This window comes from Puntigrus tetrazona, chromosome 19, assembly GCF_018831695.1.
Source record: "Puntigrus tetrazona isolate hp1 chromosome 19, ASM1883169v1, whole genome shotgun sequence".
Taxonomy (NCBI): Eukaryota; Metazoa; Chordata; class Actinopteri; order Cypriniformes; family Cyprinidae; genus Puntigrus; species Puntigrus tetrazona.
Window position 1 is genome coordinate 4,243,669 of NC_056717.1, and position 25,694 is coordinate 4,269,362.

The 25,694-nt window shown below is 37.8% G+C and overlaps 1 protein-coding gene across 1 annotated transcript; it reads right to left on the reverse strand.

Annotated features, from left to right (window-relative positions):
• Nucleotides 1-1,024: 1,024 nt before the first annotated feature.
• On the reverse strand, nt 1,025-23,470 carry mc5ra (melanocortin 5a receptor). The gene is made up of 2 exons (XM_043218104.1): nt 20,481-23,470; nt 1,025-5,665 (listed from the first exon to the last, which is right to left on the reverse strand). Exon 2 carries the CDS (start codon nt 5,605-5,607, stop codon nt 4,603-4,605), a length of 1,005 nt encoding a protein of 334 aa, XP_043074039.1. The 5' UTR covers nt 5,608-5,665; nt 20,481-23,470; the 3' UTR covers nt 1,025-4,602.
• Between the last annotated feature and the right edge of the window lie 2,224 nt (nt 23,471-25,694).

Sequence of the window (25,694 nt, forward strand, 5' to 3'; positions counted from 1 at the left end):
AGTGCCCATAAAAGTAATTAAGTACTTAGTAGTATCAGTTGTACTCAAATAAAAGAAAATACGCTTATCATGTAACTAAGTTATGGAACGGTCTGTGCATACAGTTTGTAATTAAGTAGATGTAACAGTTACTGTTACATGTTACAGACGAGAGTGTTACATATGTAGCCAAAAGATTATCACATACGTGTTGCAGACTTTATACAACGTTATTATTAATTCAACTACACAGACGTAAGCTACTTAAAATAAAGTGTATCAAGATTGTACTCAAGCGTAAGTAGCTGTGTAACAGATATATGTGTAACATATGTGTAACAGTAGCTGTTACATCTACATAATTACAAACTGTAAGTACAGGTTGTTACATAACTTAGATACACGATAAGTACATTTTATTTAATGTAAATACAATTAATACTAAGTACCTGATTAGGTAATTATTCTGTATTATGACACCTTAAAATAAAGTGTTACAGATACTTTACTATATTTATTAATGCATATATAAAGTAAATGTGTAGCACTTACAGACTAGTCCTTGCAGTGCCTGTATATGGTAACAAATAAGTCACATTACTGTACATACTAATGATAAGTACATGGTAAATGTGTAGCACCTACGGAAAAATGGGCTTTTATATGGTAACACTATGGACGCTACCCATGTGAGTGACTAAATGGAGAGCATTTTCATTTTTGGCCTGAACCACCCTTGCTACGGATACAGAATATTCACGGCTCATTCAGTTTCATAATTTACAAAATATCAGTGTGGTCAGTCCGTCCTAAAAATAAATAAATCATTTTATAGTGAACTAAAGCCAAAGCCAAAGCGAGGTAACACATGCCAAGCTCTCCCAGCCAAAAGGGGATTTTATCAATTTAAAACACGATTAAAACTTTTTATATGAATTTTTTTCTACTTTTTTAATCTGTTTTTAAAATATGTAAATTTGATAAAATTATACATTAAAAAAGGTTACGCTTAGAGCCATGCGGCAATGAAAAACGGACACAGGAATTAGCTTCATTCTTATATTTTAATTATACATGCAACCAAATAAGATATCATACGGCATAACACAGATGCACAGAGCATTTATCACAGTGTGAGGCGAAATACTGCCGTCCACTCAAACCAGCCGTTTTACCCAAGACAAAAATGAAAAACGTGTCTTTTTTACGTATATCTTTATATTTGTGTATCGACTGGCACTGTCTAATAATTGTCTGTGGGCGTGAAACCACTCCAGAATAAATTTCAAGACGCTTTCGGGTGAAACAGTGAGGGGTTCAGAGACAGATTGTCATTGATTCTTCATGGAGAGCCAGCAGACCTGAGCAGTTAATGTATCACACAGAGACCAAGAGGACGGCTCCGACAGCCTCCAGGTCATCTCCACGGCACAGGACACGGTGAAGGCACATTCTATGATTACCGGCATGAGCCCGTTGAGGGAGGGATGCCCTTATTCTTCTGAAGAGGGAAAAATCAAGCTGAGCAACAGCCAGACGGAGCATATTTACACAGTCGAAGCAGTAACAGAGACTAAATATTAATCAGAAGACGATAATCAACCAGAATACTACTGTAAGTCAAATATAAAACGTTTTATAGAATATACATGTGGCATGAACGCACTGTATGAAACCCAGTGTGCATTTAGTAGGCTGTTGGATAAGAGTTTCTGGAGAAAAACGGGGCTAGTCGTCACAAGGGTTACATCTCAATAGGTTTACATTAAAAAAAGCAAATTAAAATGATAACACTTTATTTTAAGGTCTTTTAACTAGTTGCTTATTTGCATGCATATCACTAAAATATTAGCCTTTTATAGTACTAATTAAACGCATAATAATGCCTTATTCTACATCCCTAATTCTAACACTAACTATTAATCAGCCAATTAGGAAATTATAATTGGAAATGATAATTCATACGCATTGTTTGCAAAATGTTAATATAAAATGTAAATATAAAGGCACTAAAATGTACAAAACTGACATATTTTTAAAATCTAAACGTACAAATACTTACATATTTTCAGCATTCAAACGTACAAACCTGACTTACTGACCACACCTAAAAAAGTGAACCCTAATTAAAATCAACATTCATTTTATTATTTTTGCTGCTTTTAGTTGTCATATCAGTTTCTGCTGCCAGCTCGACTCCAAAAACAGGCCTTCATAATGTTAAACAAGACTTCATTTTAATTCTTTAAAACAACATTTCTGCAATAGTTTAATCTTTACTTGTCATTTAACTTAATGTCTAAATTTCTCTGACATTCTGTGACTGACAACAGAACTATAAAATGCATCAAAAACGCAACATCATTGTGAAATGAAACAATTTTATTTGCTCTGCGTCTTACACAAACCTACTGTATTCCGCCAGAGAGAACAGTGGCTGCAGAACATCGTCGTTTGGGTTACTTTTGGTACCGCTTTTCACATTTTTGCAATAAATAAATGATTGTGCATTTATCTGTCTGTCTTGTTTTGCTTATACTGTACAGAGATAGTTATGTTTAGGTTTAGAGGTAGGAGTGGGATTAGCGAGTATAAAAATATTTTACAACAATGGTTTGATATCTTTTTTCAGTTGTGTTTTATATCCTTTTATATTCAACATAAAATGGGTAGGTTTAGGTTTGGGGTTAGGTTAAGTGGTCACAATCGCTGCTTCAGGTAGTCAGTCACCTGAGTGGTCTTAAAGTGACAGTGAGGAACCAACCTCCCAGGGACCCTCACTCCACCGGGCAGTGGGGCTACCAAGGGAACGTGCTGGTCCCTCTCAAAGGTCCTACTCTGCCCAACTGTGGAACAAGTAAGTGTTTTTTGCAACCTAGTTTTTTGCTCCCTAGTCGATAGCGGTGCACCTTGCCTTAACTGTCTCACGAGGCAAGCATGTGTAGACAGACTTAAGGTCTCTCTGGAAAGACCTCCAATTCGTCTGTATCGACGTGACGTCTCTCTTTCCTAATCATTATTTCCTCCAAGCTAAAAATTCTATATATCTGCTATATTTGTTGGACAAGTGAAGTTGTCACATTTGATAAGTTATGGTTCCATTTGGTTTGGAATTTAAGTCACATTTTTGATTTTTTATTAATTGTTCCTTGTTTCTTAAACACTCTCAGAAAGAAAAGGTGCCTTTAAAAGGCTACACCTTTGTGCAAAGCATTAGAGGTAACCGCCTAAAAGAGTGTGACAACTAGCCCCGGTCTCGTGAATATATTCATATAAATGCATTTGGTCGACCAGGTTAAATAAAAACATGCATGTGGTTTGTGGCAATTACACATTGACTATTCAATGAAAACATATGTAATTTAGTCCTCACTTTATTTCTGGACATCTGTTAGTCTTTAACTTGAGTGGCACTGATTGAATGCAGAAACAACAAGCAAAAAAAATCCATCTGTACAGATTTTTTTCCAGTGGCTGTAAACAGTAAGCAGCATAATCACAAACAACAGAAACACGGACTCTCACCCTGAAACTTCATAGCCAATACACATCGATGATTTTTTTGTAAGCCATAGAAATGAATGTTATTACATTTAAAGGGTCAGTAGTAAATACAGTGAATAATTGCAGACCCTGAACTTCAAGTACACATTCGTGCTTATTATAATAATATATAAATTGGCAGAATTTCCACAAATGCTTTAATTGTGATGACAAGTCAGCAATACCAATGTTTTGTTTTGTTTTTGACGTTTCGTCAGACAGTATAGAACTAATTTTCTCTGCTATGCTTTTTGTATCAATATATATAAGACTATTTTTTATTTCTTTTTTGCAGCTACATAAAACAGACACACACACACACACACACATTGTACAGGCATATGTGGAGCATTTCAATTCCATCTATTGCAGAACACCTGAAGACAGTAGAAAAATTGGTAGTGACATGATAAGCCTTGAAACCTTAACCACACATTTTATGAACAGCATGACAGTAAATCCATTTTTCTCAGTTTTCTTATATAAGTGTACTTCATGTTCTGTCTTGTAATATGTCTATATATATTGTGCCATTAAAAAAAAACTGAAGACTGCCGGCATTGGATTTTATCTTGGGATTCAATAGAGTGGCTCATACTTTCTTAGTTTCAACGCTAACCACAGAGTGCATTCAGCAATATAAATTGCATGCATTATTACAGTTTCATCTTACCTATACAACAATACATCAAGCTGTGTTTTGCATGATTAATTTGACAAATGATTGCACTTGTTTTTCCCACAGATTTTGATTGACAGCTCCTGCATGTCCCTGGAGACTGCGATATTAAAACCCATTGTCTGTTGAGGATTATATTGTTCCATAGTTCTAAGGCCTCCTTAATTCTCCAGCAATATCTACATATATTATCAACAATTGCCTCATTCTAATTAGCATCCTTGCGCACTGAAGAGCTCCTGATTAATTGTCTGGCTTTTTTGTTTGATAGAGTTTGAAAGAGTATCATCACAAAAAAAACATATTTTCCATCTAGACCAAGGCAGGGTTGGGATATCTTCTAAGACTTTCTTAAATTGTTGTGAAATGATCACCCATCTCTCGTTTTTTGGGGTTTGAAACTACCTGGACATTCCAAAGACGTTCCTCAGACTGTAGCAGCAGATGATCTCCTTCAGCGTTTTCCTCATCTCCTGACTCCTGAAAGCGTAAATGAGAGGGTCGATGACCGAGTTGCACATGATGAGGATGAGGTACATGTTGAAGTGCGACATGAAGCACATGCAGTAGAGGTTTCTGGGACAGGAGATCATGAGGATGAGGTGGAGAAAGAACGGAGCCCAGCAGACGATGAAGATCCCCAGAAGGATGGTCAGGGTGACGGCCGCCTTCATGCTGGCTCTCTGGTGGATGGAGTTGTAGCCCGGCAGGGCGGCGATTCGCTTTACGTGAGATCGCGCCAGCATGAACATGTGGCTGTAGAGGGAGGCCATGAGCGCGAGCATGATGAAGAACATGGAAACCAAGCACACAATGACAGAGGTATTGTCGGAGTAGATAATGAAGACGATTCCGCAGCCTGTGCAGAACGTCCAAATCCCACCGATGATGAGTGCGGCCCGGCGCACCGTCATAATGTTGTGATATCTTAAAGCGTAAAAAATTGTGACATAACGGTCAACGGCGATAGCTAGAAGACTACACATGGACGCCACCACGGAGATGCAGATCATAGAGTCAAAAACGTTGTCCATCTGTCTGATGAAATGGTCCTCCACCACCAGCTGGCGGTTGGTGAGTAAGTAGATGACGATGGTCTCCCAAGCGTTAGAGACGCTTACTAGCATGTCGGCCACGGCCAGACTGCAGACGAAGAAGTACATGGGCGAGTGGAGGTTTTTGTTTTTCACTATGGCGCAGATGACCAGGATGTTCTCCAGCAGACTGACAATGCCGAGGATGAGGAACACCTCGGTGGCGATGTTGAGCTGCTCGCATGCTTTGGACTTGCCGTGGGATGGGGTCTCGGTGGCGTTGAGGAGGTATGAAACGGCACTGGAGTTGACGTGGATGGCCCAAAGGGACAGGGTGGCCTCGGAAGTGTTCATCGTGGACGAGGGATTCATTGAGAGTGTTGTAGGCTTTTCTTAGAGTCACTGGGTTGGTGGGTTGGGCATCTTTAACCTATGTGAAATAAAACAGATAACGTTTAAACCAGAAAGATCTTAAAAATTAAGTTTCTTGATGGTTTCACGAAGAACCTTTAACGTCCGTGGAACATTTCTATTGCACAAAAGGGTCTTTATAGTGGTGAATGGAGCTTGTGATGATTCAAATGTTCTTCACACTGTTCTTCACACATACTTCTCGTTGCCTTTCAGAAAGAATCTCCATCTACACATGACTATTCATGCAGGTGCAGCCATAAATATGTATAGATAGATTCTCTTTTATTTAGCGAGTCTTGAAAGTACCGTAAATGACAGGAGTGGCCATGGCAAAGTTTGTGCTTTTTAAAATGAAAACTGAAAATGAGCCTAGGTAGGGAATCAATGAGAAAATCCTTTTTTATTTAAGAGTGTATATTGGAAAGCGTGAGTGGTGGCTCTCGCACGCAAAGCTTGCGTCCAGAATGATGAGGTGTTTTGGTTAACAGGGCATTTCTGTTCTGTTAGGGTGTTCTGAGCGGTTGCGGTTGCTATATGATTGCTTACGACTTCAAATGAAAAGCATCCACACTCTGACATTTTAGATATGCCTTGAAACCCTTCATAAGCGAAAGCCTATTGCAATTTTCTCCAGTTGAACCATCTTTCGGGGACAAAATGGTAATCTGATCGCTTAGAAAAGTATGATTTGAGGAATGAATTATGTCTGTAGCAAAAAGGCTGCAGAGGGAGCTAGAACCGAAAGTCCCTTTGAATCCGAAGGCAAGCATGTTGTGCCTGATGCTTTTACTGTTTAAAATGTACATTTTTATTTATTAGTCACAACCCATAGGGCATAGAGGAACGATTCACTTAGGAATCTTATCGTTATTATGATATGCCTTCAATTAAATATAAATATAATTAATAAATTATATATAATGAATATAATTCATTCTTTCATCTATGGACAATTTAGTGTCCCCAGTTCAGCTATGCTGTATGTTTGGGGTACGTAGGACATAGGGAAAACATGCAAACTCCACACAGAGCACAATTCAGATGTATCTCAGTGCCTGAGATTCTTATTTAGCTTTATTTTACTTACATTAGAAAGTGCATATATTAACATACAATATTTGAGTGAGTATTTCACACTAATGACAACAATTTGAGGTCGGCAGCATTTAGTAATGTTTTTGAAAGCTGTCTCTTATGCTCCACATTTGAACATTAGTACAGCAACATTGTGAACCAAATTATTATATTTTAAAATGTGCAAATATACGCTGCAATGCCATTTATTTCTGTGATGCAATGCTGAATTTTCTGCATCATTACTCAAGTCTTCAGTATCCTTCATTAATCGTTCTTATTGAAAATGATTATTGTGTTAAAAAATGGCTTCATAACTTTGTGAAACTGAGTATTTTGTTAATTCTTTAAAGAATAGAAGGTTAAAAAGAGTATTTAAAAAATTCTACTATCTAAATTGTCTGTTATTTCCATTTATTCCCCCATAAAATACATTGGAAGATGTATCTATACATGCTGTAAATATGTTAAAAGGTAGCCTCTTTTCTATCATACTAAATGCTCTATATATCTGGTAACACTTTAGTATTGAGACCAGTTGTCACTATTAACAAGTTGCTATGCCTATTGTTAACATATTGGCTGTTTCTTAGTGCTTATAAAGTGCTTTATAAGCGCTAATAAACACCCAAAATGTTAAAGTATGACCTCTCTACGTCCATATTCTACATCATTAGTCCTACCCAATGCATAAACCTAACAACTATCTAACTAACTATCAATAAAAAAGGTAAAAGTGGAAAAAGTGATAGCAAATGTTTTTTTTAATGGCACGAATTGGAACTTAAAATAAAGTGTAACCTAACTGATAGCAGCGGTGGAGCTTGCCTGAGTGTACCTCGCTGAAAGAGAATAAAGATGACAAAGAATTGAGGATGAAAACCAAACCACACACACGTGTCCGCTAATAGAAGCTCCGCTGCATGTCATTTTGAGAAAAAAAAGGTGTTATTTTCTAGCTTTCCTGGATGTCGCCCACATCCAGAGGACAAACCTTTGATCACACACAGACCCAGACGATACCTAATTACGCTTATGAATTCTTCTCTGGCACTAATTCATCATCTCTCTCTCTCTTTAATCTTTGAGATAGCACTTTAAAAGGTTGAAAAAAAACCATGATTGCGCCCCAAGGTCTTCCAGCGACATGAAATCTAAGCGCTACGCACATCCTCAAAAGCATGTGATCACCCGCTTCGTGACAGATGGCCGGTACGGTTTTGAAACAAGACCATTGTTCAAAAAAAACAGCCCTGCGAGTATTTTACCAGTGAATTACTTTTGCTGTGAAAAAGGAAATTTATTGTGGTGAGCGTCTCGCAGGTCTCTGTATAAAGGATCCTCTATCTGAACGTGTGCGTCAGAGGGCTTTGCTCGATAGTGTGCGTCTACTATCTGCTGATAACTCTACAGTAAATGAGTCACCGCCCGACAGAACAGGGAGACAAGAAAGTACGAAGCACACGGATTCGCAGCCAAATCAAATGACTGTATTGACGGGCTGAGGGTGGGAGAGCAGTAAATAAATGAGCGCTGAGAGCTGGACGACTTGAACAGAAACACAGAAATGATGAAATCTGTTGTTGTGTTACAGTCTCTTCCTACTACTAATGACTTCCCACACTGTAATAAGGTTGCTGTAAATGCCGGTAAATTACTGTAAAATGGTAACAGTAGTGTTACTGTAATTTGATTTGCAGCACGATGACTTATTGTAATTTAATTTACAGTATGAGTGCTGCAGAGTTTATTTTCATGTAATTATTACATGTAAAAACAATCCAGTCGTGGTGCAGCACTGTAAACCGTGATTTTTACCACCGCGTTATTTAAATATTTATGATATATAAAACACGTCTGAAATTTTGGAACATTACGCACTACACTTTTCAAAAGCTTGGAGTCATTATAATTTTTGGGGGGGAAGAAACGATAGAAATCACTGCTTTTATTTAGCAAGGACGCTTTAAATAGATCAAATGAATCATTTGAAATGTTTCAAAAGATTACTAATTCACATAAATACTGTTCTCCCGCAGTTTCTTTTCATCGAGGAAACCTGAAGAAAAAATGCTACTCGGCTGTTTTCAACATAATGGCCGTTTCTCAAAGAATATTAACGGTATTCTTAATTAAGTGTAAGTTGTTGCATTATGCTTATAACTCGTGAATATGACGCTCAATGAACTGAAATAAACCAGGCTTGATGACGTATGCAATTTTTGCTTGTATTGTATTGTACTGTACATTTTTTGAAGTACTTTGGATTGAATAAATGCATGCTTACAAATCTTACTGTTCAATAACTGTAAATATTAGTTTGTGGTGTGGTTACATTTCAGTCATTTTGACAGTCAGAGTTGTGGAGCTCTCCGATGAGAAACAGCAGGATTTGATTGAGGCTGCACACTCTGTCCAGAATCCCAGCAAATCTGTGACATTCAGTGCATCTGGAGCCACAAAGGCTGACTGTCTAAATGAAGCATAAGAAAAAAAACATTACTTTCCATGCAGTGTTTACAGAATGTCCCTCACTGGTCAAATTTGTTGGTGCTTTATGCACTTTTGATGTTAATAAAAACGTCTTAACACTTCCTACAATAATGAGTTTGATACCAGGTTGATTCTCCAGTGAGTGTATACCTGGGGCTCAGCTCAGAGATATTAATGCATGTTTCAGAATATATGGGATGTACTTCATATAATACAGGATATGCTAAAAAGTTACACTGGCTTTTTTTTGGAGAGTATAATTATAATTTGCACTTACAAATTGCATAAATTATATTATGAAATGAACGTTTTAAATATAAATATATAAATATGTAACGATAGAAAGTCATTCAGAGATTCATTCAGGGATGAAATAAGAAGCTTTATGTTTTATAAATGCTTCATTGAATCACTGGTTCTAGGTGTAATTAATTGTGGTAAATTATGATCAATTAATTCTGAAATGAAACACTGCTGTGTGAAGAGATGCCCGACATGGCTTTGTCTGGAGCTGTTTTTGTGAAAACATTTTCTTAGAGATTTAAATCACCTAGCACTTTAATATGAACTATTATTAATATTAACTTGTTTTTTGAATTTTGTTGCCCTACTTTGTGAAGCCTGCCACAAATACCAAAAATGCTAACCAATCTGTTCATATAATCGTTCTATATGTGCTAATAACACAGTACCCTTTGCTGTTTAAGGCAAAATACTCTATACGCATTTTACAGTACGGTACTGTACATATTACAGTAAAATACTGTTTTTAAAAAAAGTGTGTGTGTGTGTGTATATATAAGTGTCCATTTTTCGAAACTGAGATTTATACAATATCTGAAAGCTGAATAAATAAGCCTCCCACTGATGTGTGTTTGTTAGAAAAGAAAAAGAAAATCGGCATCGACAAGGAATCCTGGACTTGTCTCCTGTGTAGCAACAGAACAGTTTATCAATGCACAGAACAAAGCAATAAATGAAGGAACGCAGTGTTATATAAAAGCGTTATATTATAATGACTGTAGGAAAGTCCTTTAACTAAGGTCATTTGTGAAATGCACTGCAGTGATGACTCACGCTCGCGGCATCAATAAAAGTTGAAAAAGCTTGAGTGAACTTGTGTGAGTGTTTCAGTCCCTCAACTGTTCATTCCAGCTGAAGAAATAAGCTTATATATATATGAATGCTTGAAACCTTGCAGTCTGTCACTGGGTAGGTTTTTGTAAGGATGCATGTTGGTACTAATACTGTACCTACAATGTACATATTATTATATAAATGTACATATTAGTACCAAAATGCGATGTGCACCCTTTGATAAAATCACTGCCTGAGTGACAGCTTTCGTGCCTTTTTTCTTCTAATCTGATAGGCAACTGACATATTTTCAGAGCTGAGGCAGAAAAAAATGGAGACAGAGAAAGACAAAGAACAATCGTGAATGTGTAACGTTTCTGTCTGAAAATTTCCATTGCAAACCCTTAACAGCGATGTCAAAAAAAGAAAAAAAACGGTCTCAGGTGGCAGAAGAGAAAATCTGGGATAGATTGTAGCCTAGTGCAAACACTTTAATATCGAGATTTGACATTTCAAAGGATTTATTATTTTTTTTCCCAGAAATGTGTCATCGTAGATAAAAGCGAAGCCTGCTCCCTCCACGTACTGCAAGGACTTACACATACTTTAGACCCGATGCTCAAATACTAGTTCTAGATTGATTCTAATAATAAATGAAACTTTACTGTATCATTGTGTCTTTTTAGTGGCTTATGCTACTTTAGATGTAAATGATCTGACGTTCAAGTCAAGAGTCATTTTCTCAAATTTGATTCTGTACTCGCATTTGAAAAGTAAAGTAAATGTAATAAAATAAATTTTAAAAAAGCTAAAGCATTTAACTAACTGGGTAAAAGATCTATTTGCTCTGCACTGTGTTCAAATTAAGTATTTTTTCAGTATTAATGGAGGTTTAGAGGACTTTCTATTGTTTTGTGGTTGACGCCGTGCAGAAACACACTATGCTAACTAATTCTCTCTTATCTGGCAGGAACTTAATTTGGTCTATTAAGGCGTATTAGCAAAACCTTATTTGTTTAAATGAACTCATTTTGATTTTATTGTGTGGACCGCGACGAATTGTGCGGAATAGTTTTTCTTTTTCGTTTAATTACGTTTATTGAGCGAATGAGCTATTTTTGGTCTAATGCCTAGGCCGTTACGTGGGTCTAAGAGTCCTCTGAAACAGATGCTGTCAGAGTGCATGATTACAGCGTCTTCCAGAGCCCTGCTGACCAGCACAACATTCAGAAACTACATCTCATTCTGCATATTTCTGCATATTCTAGCCACTTCAAAAGTCTAGTTGGAATAGCACCAACCATCTTTGATTGTTTTACACTTATTAGTCACTTATTAGCATGCATATTACTAGTATATTAGCCATTTATTAGTGCTATTTAAGCACATATTAATGCCTTATTCTGCATATCTAATGCCTAAACTTAACAACTACCTTACTAAGTATTAATAAGCAGCATACCTATTGAGATAAAAGTCTTAGTTAATAGTTAGCAAGCGTTACCTATAACAAATGTTATCATTGTTTTCATTCATTTCAGTTCATTTCTCTAGTTCTCAAAGATACTGCTTTTTCCTTTGAGTGGAGATAATCTTAAACATCACGCATTCCCCGGGCCACATTCATATTTTGCTCTTCGAGGGCAAATGCATCTCTTTCACTTTTAAAATAAATGGCTTTCCCTTCTTTTGTATATTTGTTTTTTTAACCCACCGGACTTTACTCCCATCCATGGAAAAACAAACAAGAAACCCATCAATTTGCTGATTACGAAAATGATTTGTGTTTGTCCCAAAATACTTTGCGCTGAGATTTATCTGAAGCAGAACTAAATGAGAGGAAAAGTGCGTCCTTGAGGAGCAGTCGCTTCTTTACACGAAGCCTGTTTGCTTTTGTGCTTTACACTTTATTATGTGTTATTTATTCATTTCAAAAAGAAGTGAGCAAAAAATCTTTCTTGTATAGACAGACAAAGTTCTCCGTGTAATCGTTTCATATTACATGCTGCCTAATATATTTATTATGAGAAATGGGAATTTAATTAACTTCAAAAAATTCAAAAGAATCATCTCCATACTGCCAACTATCTTTGTATGTCAGACCAAAAATGTAAAACCGCAAATGAAGAAAGGAAGAATTCAACTCGGAACGAAATCTTTACGACAGCATTAGCTTGAATACGGTTGCACTACATGAAGCGTTGGACTCTATTACAGTTTGAAATTAAAAATTACCAGCAAAATTAAAACAGCAAAAGGCGTGGGAAAATAAAATAAAATAAATGTAGCATCTATTGCAGTTATTTAAATATTGCTTTGAATAAAACATTTCTGGCCTAAATTTTGTCCCACATCCTGCTGCGAATTTAAAAGCAGCAGACGGTTTCAGGCTCCTCATGTGTTTTGACAGCAAACGTGCTTTCTATTGGCCTCGCTGTCCGATCTCTGTCTCCTCTCGTGATTCTGACCTATAGTCTGTACCTCAGAGACCAGCACCTGAATTCATAGCTCCTCAAGAGTTCCTGTGAAAGGAACAGGTTTCATTCATTGTCTCCCACACACACACACACACACACTCACTCACTCTTTTGCAGAAGTCTAATTGGTCCGTTGTGCTCTGTGTGGCGCGTGTGAATCACGGAGACCTCTGGGACCCCACGCAAAGACTGCAATCGATCCGCCAGCACTGTGCATTTCTCATTGCAATGAATCAAACTCAGATACGGAATCCTTTTATGATCTCAAGGCCTGTTCTAAGGGGGTGAGAAATTTCTGGAAATTGCATTATTTAGGAAAGCTCATAACACGGCTTTCCGGTATTCAACAACGGCAGCGGACGCATGCTGTCCTCGGAGGATGACTCACTGACCTCCAAAGCAGATGAATCCTGATGAATAAAGATTGCTTCTTTACAAGCCAAACTTTTATGATGTGTGGGACCCAGAATCTGGGTCATTACGGTTTGATCTCAGGAAGCATACGCTGTTCATTATTTCTTTGTACTTTGTTAATATTTCAAGTACTTCAGTGCCTTGTTGATATTTCAACCTTATTTAGGTACTGATATTATCTTTCCTTGGGGAAAATGCAGCGTCGATCCGTCTCAGATGTCAAATCTTAAAAGTATGTTTAAAGAACAGTACTCGCAGACCGTATGAAAAGCATGGTAGGCGATCTGCTTTAAAAACATTTTGTTACGCTGACTGAAAGTCTCTTCACATCCTCTCCGAAATCGCCTACTCTACCTTTAAAGTGCCTCTTATATGCCATTTCCAATATTGCCTTTCATGCAGTGTGTAATGTAGCTTTATGTGAATGTAAACGATCTGCAAAGTTGTAAATCGGACAGTGCGCGGTAAAAAGTTATCGTCTCCCAAAATGACTTTATGGCTTAAAAGAGTCATTAGTTAACTGAATCTTCTGTGATGGCCACACGTCACGGCATACCACATTTGCATAATTGGCCTAGAACAGCTTGACCCCGCCCACAAACACGTCATTTTTCCTGAAGACTGCCGTACACGGTAGGCCAATCGCGACAGACTGGGCCATCTGACCAATCAGAGCAGAGTAGGAGCACAGAAAGGAGGGGCTTAGAGAAACGTATGAGAATTGGAAAATGAGGTGATATTAAATGCAAAGTGTTTTGCCACCTTGCATGCATGTAAACCAATTGTAGGAGACTCTCAAAACAACATTAGGAGTCAAAACAATGATATTAGGGGCACTTTAATATTATGATTTATTATGTCCCTTTTTAAAAAATGTAATACAAGTCTCCAGAATGTGTCGGTGACACCTCAACGATCATTTATAATTTTGAGCGGAACAGGCTATTTTCGTGCATGTCTCTTTAAATGCAAATGAGCTGCTGGCCCCCGCCCCCTTTTCCAGAAGGGTGCCGTGCCTTTACAGCTCCTATCTCTGCTAAAGAAATTGGTTTTGATTAAAATGTCTATCACGCTGAATGTTCCATAGCGTATGAGTTTAAACTCGGGATGTAGTGTTTTCTAAGCGCACACATCTGAAGCACGCACACAGACAGCGGCCGTCACGCGGCATGCGATCCCTTAACTAATCTCTTTTGTGTCTTATTGCACTTAAACTGTCAAATACGCACACATTTGTATTGCAAACGCACACGAGTCGGTTACGTCTGGGAAAGAAACGGGCTGTTTGTATTAGATCCGTGCGCCAGCGGTGTAATATATTTGTAAATCAATGATTAAATGCGCTGCTCTCTTGTCTCTTTTGAGGCTGAGACTCTTAATAGTGTTCTGTGTTCGTCAGGGCAGTCAAAGACAGAACAGTTAACATGATTCACTTCAAATTTCTCTATGATGTTGGAAACACTGTTGTGGCGCTTTGGGTGGAAATGTGCACATTAAAGGGAGTTAACATTACAAAAAGATTCTCTTTCTACATAACGGGGAGAGTTTTTATTCTTTTTAGGCTCGAGAAATGCACAGGGAACCTGTTCATAGCACCTAAACACAATAAAAGTTAGACTTTCATGATATGCAACCTTTAAGCAGACCTTATGACTGTTTTTTAACGCATTTAACCAAATTAACCTTTACAAAACATGCAACTACAATTATATTTAAATGCACACGCATTAACAAAAATGACATAAAATAATATTTTAGTTTATAGCTTGATTCAGCAATAACTTTAACCATAATTCAAAGACAACAGAAATATTAAATTACTTAAATAAGACTTTTGTAAATCTTGATAAGCGCTTTAATTAAGTACCAATATTAAGTTTATAAAACATTCTTTGTATTCAGCGTGAATGTCAACTATTATAAATATGCAACACTTTTCAAAGAGTTATTATCTTCTGTCATCTTACGAGCTTTATATAGCGTTAGCTCGTCAAAACCGTAGCTAATATTTAATAATGCTCGGGCTGTTATTTTTCCGTTCAACAATTGTCACTTTGTTCTGTTTTAGATAACTGATTTAGAAAAACGTCTATATGTCTATTTATTTTAGAAGGTATTTCAGATTCAGAACAGCTATATGAATTCCTACTGCTGTGTAACAGATGTAGAAATATTGTGACAACATTAGCCTAGCTTAAATATAAACTTCAGAGGAAAAAATGTTGAAGTCCATCTGAAGTCCATTTGTCAGGCTCCTAAAAAAAAAAAAAAAAAAAAAAAAATATATATATATATATATATATATATATATATATATATATATATATATATATATATATATATATAAAGCATTCAATAACTAACTAATTAACCTTAATAACACATAAGAAAAAAATTCTCTAAAAAACCTCAGGTGGACTTGTAGGTTATTGCATCTATAATTTTCAATTGTAATATAAAAAATATAGCTCTACAAACACTGTTGTCTTTTGTGTGACTTCTTCCAATTGTAAACAAACCACGTGAATCTCTGCATTAAAGCGATTTTACTGAAGGTAAGCTCACATGATCTCCGTTTGTAATACCGACTAACTGAAATATTTAGCATGGCATATTAAGCTGAGAGACTGGCAGTATGAACAGGCGCTGCCTAGCAGGAACGGTCCACCTCGTAATCACATATATCACGCACAAAGACATCCCTGAATGTGTAGGAATCGGTTTAGCTTGATGTCACCTCACATTAACCTCCACGCACAAGGAGCACGCACACAGACAGAATGTGTCATATGAGAAGTTATAATAACCGGTCTGTGCGTCATCCGTTTCAGATCATGGTGGTCACGGAGTTATGAAAGCGCTGAGGTCTCCTCACATTTAGCGGCTCGTTCTTGTTGTGCACCGCTGCCACAAACACTGAGCTCTTTGACAGATCAACGAGGGGCTTTTCGGACGTCTCACAATGAATGCGTTTATGCTCTGTTGTGTCTGTTCGCGGATAAACATGTGCAGAGCGGCTTGCTTTCCAAAGAGAGCTTCAAAATGTCCTGGCGTGCCACTTCATGAATAAAACATGCTGGGAACACCTTGTGCTCCTCCGGGTCTAATGACGCCCAGACCTCGTTTCTGAGTGCTGGGATAATGAACTGTCTTGTTTACTCTTCCCAATCCTTAACCCGTAAAGCTCATGCTTTTACGTTTAAAAAGAAATGAGAGCCGGACGTACAGAACGGGTGAACACAGACGCGCTCCTCGGGAAGTCTTTACAATGAGCTCAAGATACGGCGAGCAGGGTGCATTTCTATTCGTCGCGATAAACATTTGAAGGTGCGCTCAAGAGTTTCTGATGGAATCCGTAACACGCACGTAATAAATAACCTCCCAGCGTGAATGACAAAAAGCGGTTTTAGTCTATTGTTCTGCTGCTATTTCTAAGAGATGCAAAAGAAGAGAACATTGTAATGAATAAGGCACTATTTTCACCGCACTGTTTTCAGAAAACAAAAAAGTTATTCATTATTTAGGCCTGACTGAAATATGGCCATATTTAATGCTGTTTTCGATTCAAATAACAAACACACACACACACACACACACACACACACACATATACATATATATATATATATATATATATATATATATATATATATATATATATATATATATATATAGAGAGAGAGAGAGAGAGAGAGAGAGAGAGAGATATGTATGTGTGTGTTAATGTTTGATATATATATATATATTATATATTTGATATTATTTGATATATATTATATTTGTAATTACACATTTTTCATCATGAAGTTGCAATTTCGTAAAATATAAAAACGTTCTTGCAAAAATTAATGACACATAATCAAGTACACGTGCTTCACGTTCAGTGCTTCGTAAAAGCACGACAAAATAATGTACATTAAATATACTTCAAACTAAACATTTGATTTGATTTGTGTCACGACACTGAACTCATTATTTAAATGCCCATTATTATTATATTAGATTTATAGTACGCTACAAGTGCACGTTCAATGTACATTTATTTTTCATAAGGCTGCGTGTTGCCTCTAAACTTTTTTTTTCCGATCGTGAATTGTTTTACTATATGGACTTTTCTACAAAAGGCTGTTTATGACGACGACTTACCCCCGGTCTGACAGCACGCATCACAGACATACGCAGGAGAAGACAGATATCCACAAGTGCTGAAGAACAAGTATGAGAAAATGATGCAATGCACTGAAGTCATTGCCAATATTTTTAGACTGACTTCTCACAACCCGCCTAAAAATATCAAAGACATATTTTGGCCGTTATTCTTGCATAACGCCGAAACAGAGAGTCTTCACACGAAGTATGTGGCATTCATCGATGTTTGCGCTGCGGATCTGTGTTGATTCCCCGGGGCTCATTAAAGCAGGGAGCGTCAGGTTTTAAACCCCACTCCGAATAAACAACCTCCTTTATCTAGACCAGCCGTTATCTATGTTTATTACTTTCTTAAATAAGCTCAGAGGACCTTGTTGACCTTCAGTGAAGCCTGATGTTCCTGCTGTGGTTTGTGTCCGTGCACCACTGCAGCAGACGCGCACACACACACACACACACAGAGATGTGGCATGATCTGCACACACACACACACACACACACCCACGCAGCTCTGACTCAGTCCCACGAACACGCTCTGCAATGCCAAACGCTGGATCCACCTACCAGCATTTTTTTTGCATCAGAGGAGCTCTCCAAGTCAGTAGATCTCACATTCTCGACGTCTATTTATGCTGCGCTCACGGAGAAAAAGCTCATAAATAGCACGGATGCATGCAGACAAACACAACTGACTCACATCGCGCCTACTGTATGAGTATGCTATCTTTTAGCGCTGAAATGCCAAATCGGAGATCATCTGCTTCAATTAAGCAATTTAAAAAAAGCGTCACTCAATAGCTTTCCCAGACGTCCCTCGTGCAGTGTTTCACACTTTCGTACTGAATCAGATACTCAGTGAAGGATGTTTTAGCTTCGGATATTGGACTCCAGAGTGTCGATGTTCTTACAGCAAATCAATCTACAAACACTTTGCAAATTGATCCGAATGAATCGTTATCATCGATCAGCATTTTCCCCAGAAGTCCTTAAGTTGCATTATTGTCCAAGTGGGAATTTAAGTGACTATAATTGTTTTTGATTGATTGATTGATGTAACTGTCCATTAGTTATCGTCTTTTGAAGTGAATAGTTGCACGTTTTAAATTATAATTCAAATATCCCTTCAGTGATAAAGTCAATCCCGTTCTTCCTCTCACATCAAAATCCACTAAACACTTTAAAGCTGTTGCAAACCGTTCCTTATAAATGGTGCCTAATCAGTGCACATTTCTCTCCTGAATCAGACTTGTTAATGATATTACGGATAGAGGACTCGTATTTTAGCGAGAAGCAGCAGTTAATACACCTCAGTGATGGGTTGGTTCCTTACAAGCATGCAGCAAATATAGCCTGGATTTTGTATAATACCGTTTTTCTCACAAAAATCTGAGCGATGCTTGATTCGGTCTGCATGTATTTACTTCGTAATTCGTTAAGCGTGCACAACTCTGTCAATAACCTCAAGATATAACCTACTGTATGAAACATTAACCATTACAGAGAAAGTGCAGTAAAAAAAATCAGCATCAGCAATCGGTGCAGCAAAAATATCAATGGTACGCCAAATAAAACATAAACTCGTGCTATTGATACGTGTTTGGCGTGCATATAATACGGGGTTGTAGCGTGTAGCCTATATGACACGCATCCACCCCACAACCCTGATCCTTTACCTATTGGGTAACATTTGCACGCCAAAATCAATTTTAGCGTATCAATACCACGAGTTTTGCTTTTCATTTGGCTTACTGTATATAAGCAGTATAACGAGCTCCGGTCGGCCTACTACATGGTTATTGCAGTTCATTCGTGGATACCGCGGTTTGATTGGCCTACAAGCAACAATGATTATATTTGTGGTAAAAACAATGTTAATTTTCTCAAGGGTACATTTCGCCACATAAGACCGTTGGGTTTCTGCGTTGTTTTATATTGACACTTAAAATGTTTTATCGTTTAAGTATATTTATCTATATCATCCCTGCTAAAAATCCCTGGTTTCCATTCAAATACAATTATAAACCACTGACTTTTTCCAATAAAACCATAACAGTATTGTGTTTTGGGCTTTTAAAGTCCCAGCAGTGGAATCCATCATACACCAGTAGGCACCTCCCATTAAAACCAATACAATTCCCATCACAACCATTAAATCCATTACATTTTCTGTTGCGTTTTGGGCAGGTTCTGTAGTTTTTGTTTTCCTCAGCAGGGATACTTAGCTATCAAGCGTGCTCCACGTCGGACACCGATCAAGAAGTGAAGAGAAGCGGGCTTCGCTGTGAAGTGTTGCACACACTAACACGAACTACACGAACGCTTCTTTCAATGGCGCAAACATCAAGAGACAGATCCAGATTCACTGAATCGATAAGCCTGAGTCATTTGCGCATGGGACTCTGCTGCTTTCTAAAAAGGCAGCTCGTTGGGTTTTGAGACGTAACACCCTCAATTTTTAGCAACAGCAGTCCGACAGAAGCGGAATTCAATCCAACGCAACCAAACAATCTGTACAAAGAACCGCGCACCAAAATATCCGGTTTAAAGCTTTACGCTGTCATTACGCAAGCAGCAGAAAACCGATTTATCAAAAGTCATACTTCAAAAACAGCCGAAGTTTGCTAGCTTGTTAGCTTTATACTAAGTTGCCCGTCACGAGGGTAATAGTGGGACGATATCACGCGTGCCACGGAAACTCTGAACATTACTCTACAACAACACGGAGCTCGCGCGCCCTTCTTGCGACGCATCCGAAGGAAGCGTTTTGGAAACGTTTGAAAAGTTAGGAATAGGCTTTTATGGCGTTGAACGACAATGCGACGATATGCCGTTTAGATTCGATCTTGATGAACGCACGTTGAGGTTTCAGCACTAGTTAGTGGACAGCGCCTAATCTAGATCCGCATCCCTGTCTCTCCTCCAGCGAATGAGTGACAAAATCCAGCCTGGCGTTATAAAGCAGACACGCAGGGTTCGCATGGCTGTCAAGCTCGCCGAACAGCAGGCTGTCTCCCATCGCTCAACGACATTTTCGCGCGATTGAAACATTACATAGCTTTATCTGTCGGGATAACGTCGCGTAAGTTTCGGTGGGACGCATTTAGGCACGGTGAAAACGACAAAGCCGAAGTTTAGTAACGGACTCACCTGTTCGGAGCGGGAGTTGTCTCGACGTAAACCTGCTAAGGATCTCAAAGGCTGTGCGCTTCTTTCAGTCCAGGGCTTTTTGAAGATCTCTGTGAAGAAAGGGGCTCTGCTGCATCGGATGCATATATAGGATCGGGGACGGCCACAGCTCCACCTCCAGAGCTTCTGAAGCTTTCAGAGCATCCTCACGCCGCAGGAATCAGACTCCGAGTCTGTCTGACATGTTGCGCGAACGGAATGCTTGCAACTTTGCAGAAAAGAGCCTTTGCGTTCAACGTAATCGACGATCAGTTTGCATTTCTTTATTGCTCGTGGCACATCATTGCAATAAGGATAAGTTGAGTGATAAAAAAGCAACGTTTTTTACGAAGCGTGCATTTATAATACATTATAAGGGGCGTTATAATGAATGCATGATGCATTATATTAAAAATAATCATGAAGACGGTTGTAACGCATTATAACATTTAACTATTTCTGATTGTAACTTTTAAGAGTGTGATTATTTATAACACACAGTGAACACCATATTAAATCTGCTTCATTTATAAAGGACTGTATCATATCTTGACCTTGTTTATTTCATATTTGCACAGTATCTTGCAACATCTCGTGAGCGGCTAACTGCTTCCTGTGAGGCTAATACTGAGGCTAATGTGAGCTAGCTCGTACTTTCAACTGAAAGAAATGCTGTTTATTATATAGACCTGAGAGTATAAGTAGACTTTATAGGGTGGGTAGAAAGTTCTCATACTTGTGAAGTAAAAAAAAGTGCAAAATAAAGCGTTAGCATGTATTTAGCGGCACACTAATGAAGGCTTGTTGTAGTTTGCAGGGTATCATCAAAATAATCAAACTGATATTATAAAATAATCTGATTCATCTGATTTGATGTATGATCTTATTGCTATTATTAATGTATTATTGTTATTATTACTACATATAAGTGGTATTTGTGTACTTTAAGTAAACTAACAAATAAAATGGCACAATATAATGCTCATAAAGACTTATAAATATGAAAAATATAATCCACTGTAACGTAAGGGGATGAATCACGTTCGCCGTGTGTTATAAATGATCATACTCTGAAAAGCTACAACCATAAATGAGTGAAAAATTATAACACCTTAAAACTGTTCTTATGAATATGAATATGACATGTATTATAATGCGTTAAGTATACCCTTATAATGTATTATAAATACAGGCTTCATAGAAAGTGTTACCAAAAAAGAATTATATTATAAATAACAGTAATCGCCATCATCTATCATTGTTTTTGTTTGCAAGTTGCAATATGGGGAATACAAGAATATGAAAAATTAATTGTGCAGACATGATATAGCTGGCAGAATTTAAAGGGGTGGTTCTACTAAATATGAAAATATTCTTACCGTCGGGCCTTCTGAGCAGGAGACGAGTTTGTTTCTTCATGGGAACAGATATAGAGAAATTCAACATTGCATCACTTGCTCTCCAATTGATCCTCTACGGTGAATGGGTGCCGTCAGAATGGATTATAGATAGTAGTTTCGGACAATCGTGCAGCTGTTTGCTTCAGAAGATGTCAACTGATGGACTGGACTGGAGGGGGGTGGATCACTTTTGGATGATTTTGATGATTTGATCAGTTGTTTGGACTCTCATTCTGACGGCACCCATTCACTGCAGAGCATTCATTGCTGAGCATTCATGTTCTTAAATTTTAAACTTTTTATTTCAGTCACAGCCTTCCAAAGCGGACGCGGCCTTTTCTTGCTGACTGCATGTACAGTCTTCAAAACCTACATATGGCTTATGTATTAATTTCACATTAAGCTAGGTTATAAGGATATATTTCTAACAGCCACATTTGTTATAATGTGTAGAGAAGGATGGGCACCTGTGATGCTAGTTTATGTAACGTGACATGGTTTCTTTTTGTCTCGAAATTCCTGCATCAATTCTTGAAATTTTCCGGGTTTATTTTAGGATAGGACTATTTTAGGTCATCCAGATAAATCTGAGAATGACAGCTCAGCATCAGGATCAACATGTGAGAAATACGCTCAAACTGAACCCATGACTGTTTTTTTATAAACGGGAACAAAAAGTGCATTGAGAAGGCAGTATCAGGGTGATCTCTGTTACCACGGCCTGAACAAATTTCAATAAATCCTGCATAACTGTGGGAGACAATTACTGATTAGGGAAGCTGAAAAACAAGGGCCGTCTCTTTGGTTATATATACTTATATGCATAACAGTAAATGTAAACTGTGAATATGTTTCTCAACAGGCTGTCAGCTAATGAAAAACTTGTGATGGAAGTCACAAGCTTGTTCTTTTGAAGTCATCATGGATGGATAAATAAGTCTTTTTAGAGTTTCATTCCTTGGAAAAACCTCCCCAGATCAGCCACAGTTGAACATTTTACGATTTGGTTAAACAAGTTTCTTCGTGACGAGTATTTATTTTTGTTTGACTGTTTTTTGTGCTCTTCGTATACGTTTTCCCGCCTGATGGCTTTACGTTTTAATACTCTACAGAACTTCTTCCCTTTAGAGATGGCATGCTATACGGTCTTTGTTATACTTTAAAAGAAAGAGGCAGAGTTAATGACAATAGCTTAGTTCAAAGCTCTCTTTATGTTTTCCGAGGCACTGGTGAAGTTATTTTTAGTGGTCCCTAGGGCAGACAGACAATTTCCTCCATCAATAACCTCCATTTCCTTTGGATCTGATTAATCTCTTCGTCTCTAAGAGAAACGCAACATTATACACTTTACAAATGACTGCATATGCTCTTCAGATGAAATTATATAGTATATCAATGTATTGGTTTAAGCTAAAATATAGGTTCCATTTCGTGATTAAAAGTGATTGGCCGTTTGTCTTTGACTGTGTCTCTCACAATATATATATATATAGAGAGAGAGAGAGATAGAGAGAGACTGTAAGAGACAATCATTTCGACGATAATCATTTATCCATTTTCAAAATCTCTCGTCCATGTAGGGTTATAGTTGTTTGAAACATGCATAAATAGGAATTATAGTATCACAGCCATAAAAATTATTCACTTTGGGGAAAAAAAAACTATATAATAAAAAATCATGGCCAGGGATGCAAGAAAAAAATTAATAAAATAAACTACTGAATTTAGTCAGATAAATTAGCATTAATAATTAATTAGAAATTAAAACAAATACATGGCGTACGATATAAAATGATTTTGGTTTACCTTTTTTTAAGCACCTAAACACTTGCACGAATCACAGGAAGATATAATCAACTAACAGACAGTTACAGCTAACAGCATTAATTATTCATGGTATGATTCTTGCTGGGAAGACGGAGAGTTCATTATGTTGGATTGACACAATAATCTCTTCATTTCTAATTATTCAAGTGACACTGTTAACTACAAAACACGGGGAATGTCGTTGGTTTAACACGAGTTTTTATATGTCAATTAACTCACTTTTTCTTTTTCTATTTTTTTTTTTTTTGGTATCCGTGACTCAAAGCCCCTGCTGGAAATATTACTTTCGTTCCAGCTAGTACATGACCTTATCGTTGTGGATGTGTCTCAGTGCCTTAACACCGAACTGGACTGAGAGGAATCGTTATTAATGTGGAATCAGGCACCGGATCATTAAACGTGCACTGAAGCTGATAGTTTTTCAACGTAAAAAAAAAATGAGGCAAAGCTGCGGCGTGAACCTGCGCGTCACGGGCGGTGTTTATTAACGGACGCCGCTCGACGGCACACGGGGTCTGGACGTGTGAGGTGTCGTGATGTGCTCTTTATCAAAGCGAGCCCGCTAATGAACTACTTAGTGTGTGCGCAAAACAGCCTGTGAGATTTAATTGTGCAAAACTCGCTTTTTAACAACAGCTTTCGGGTTCACAAAGCCGCTGTAACCCTGCAAGCTCACTGGAAAGAGAAACAGTGATTGAGACACAAGGAAGATGAGCACGACAAAACTGGAAGATGCATGATGATAATGTACTTTTTGCATGTGTGGTTTATCACATATATATATATATATATTAAAGTTATATAATGAATGTGGGTTTAAGGAGAGCTTAATTTGAGAGTATTCACATCACAGGACAGTTAGGAGGGCAGCTCTTTAGTATGTACCTCCACTCTTTTTCAAAGGACCATACCGATCAATGTCGGCTATTCCTTCGTTATTACTGCAACAATTAAGCAGTAAAGAGCTTTGGAGCTGATTCTAAGTGTGCCATTTGCATTTGGAAGCTGTTGCTGTGAATGCGGTCGTGCGGTCGAGGATCTCTTCATTCGAGTAACTCAGACAATCGCTTCAGAAACAAAAGAAATCCGTCAGAGAGATCTCTGCCCAGATTCAGTCAAATGATGATGTCTTAATATCGTCATTTGACTGAATCTGGGAAGAGATCTCTTGACGATGACACAAAACACACACCAAGAAGAACCCAGGAGGTTTTGAGGATAAAATAAAGTGTTGTATTCAAACTCCTGATTTCAACCCAGTTGAGCGGCATCGCTGAAGACAAAACCAAACGCAGAGAGACCCACAAACGAACAACAACTGAAGTCAGCTGCAGGAAAGTCCTGGCAAAGCATCACAGAGAAGAAACCCAGGGTCTCAAAACCCCTGGGTTTAAGCCTCCATTGGTTTCACCTGAGAATACTATCTAATCTGGTCCTGGAGGACCGCTGGCCTGCGGAGTTAAGCTCCGATCCTGATCACTTACCTGTGATTTTCTAGGGATCCTGAAGACCTTGATAAGCCTGTTCAGGTGCGTTTGATCAGGGTTGGAGTTCAATTCTGCAGGACATTGGCTCTCCGGAGCAAGATTTGAGGAACCCTGATCTAAACAGCCATTTAGAGCACAATTCATTAATGTTACACACTTAAGCTAAACATACAGGTTTATCCAGAATTGTGCAGAGCTAACGTCTATCTGTGACGGGCAAAATGTAATTTCCTGTTATTAAATGTTATTAAAATGAACTTTGATTGACATCTTCGTCTGAGGTTGCAGTTGAAGAGACATCCTCTTTGACTCATCCACTGTTATCAGTATAGAATGCATTGGTTTTAAAGCAATGTGTTATTTTATGATGTTTTGTATGATTAGCATTTCAAAGCCACACTGACGTATATTGCAGAACTTGCAATATTACCATAGTACCGAGCCAACATATAAAGCACTTTAATAAAAAGCACATCGGAATA

Bases quoted from the DNA above. Each gene is read 5' to 3' on its own strand.
- mc5ra (XM_043218104.1), bottom strand. From the start codon at position 5,607: ATGAATCCCTCGTCCACGATGAACACTTCCGAGGCCACCCTGTCCCTT.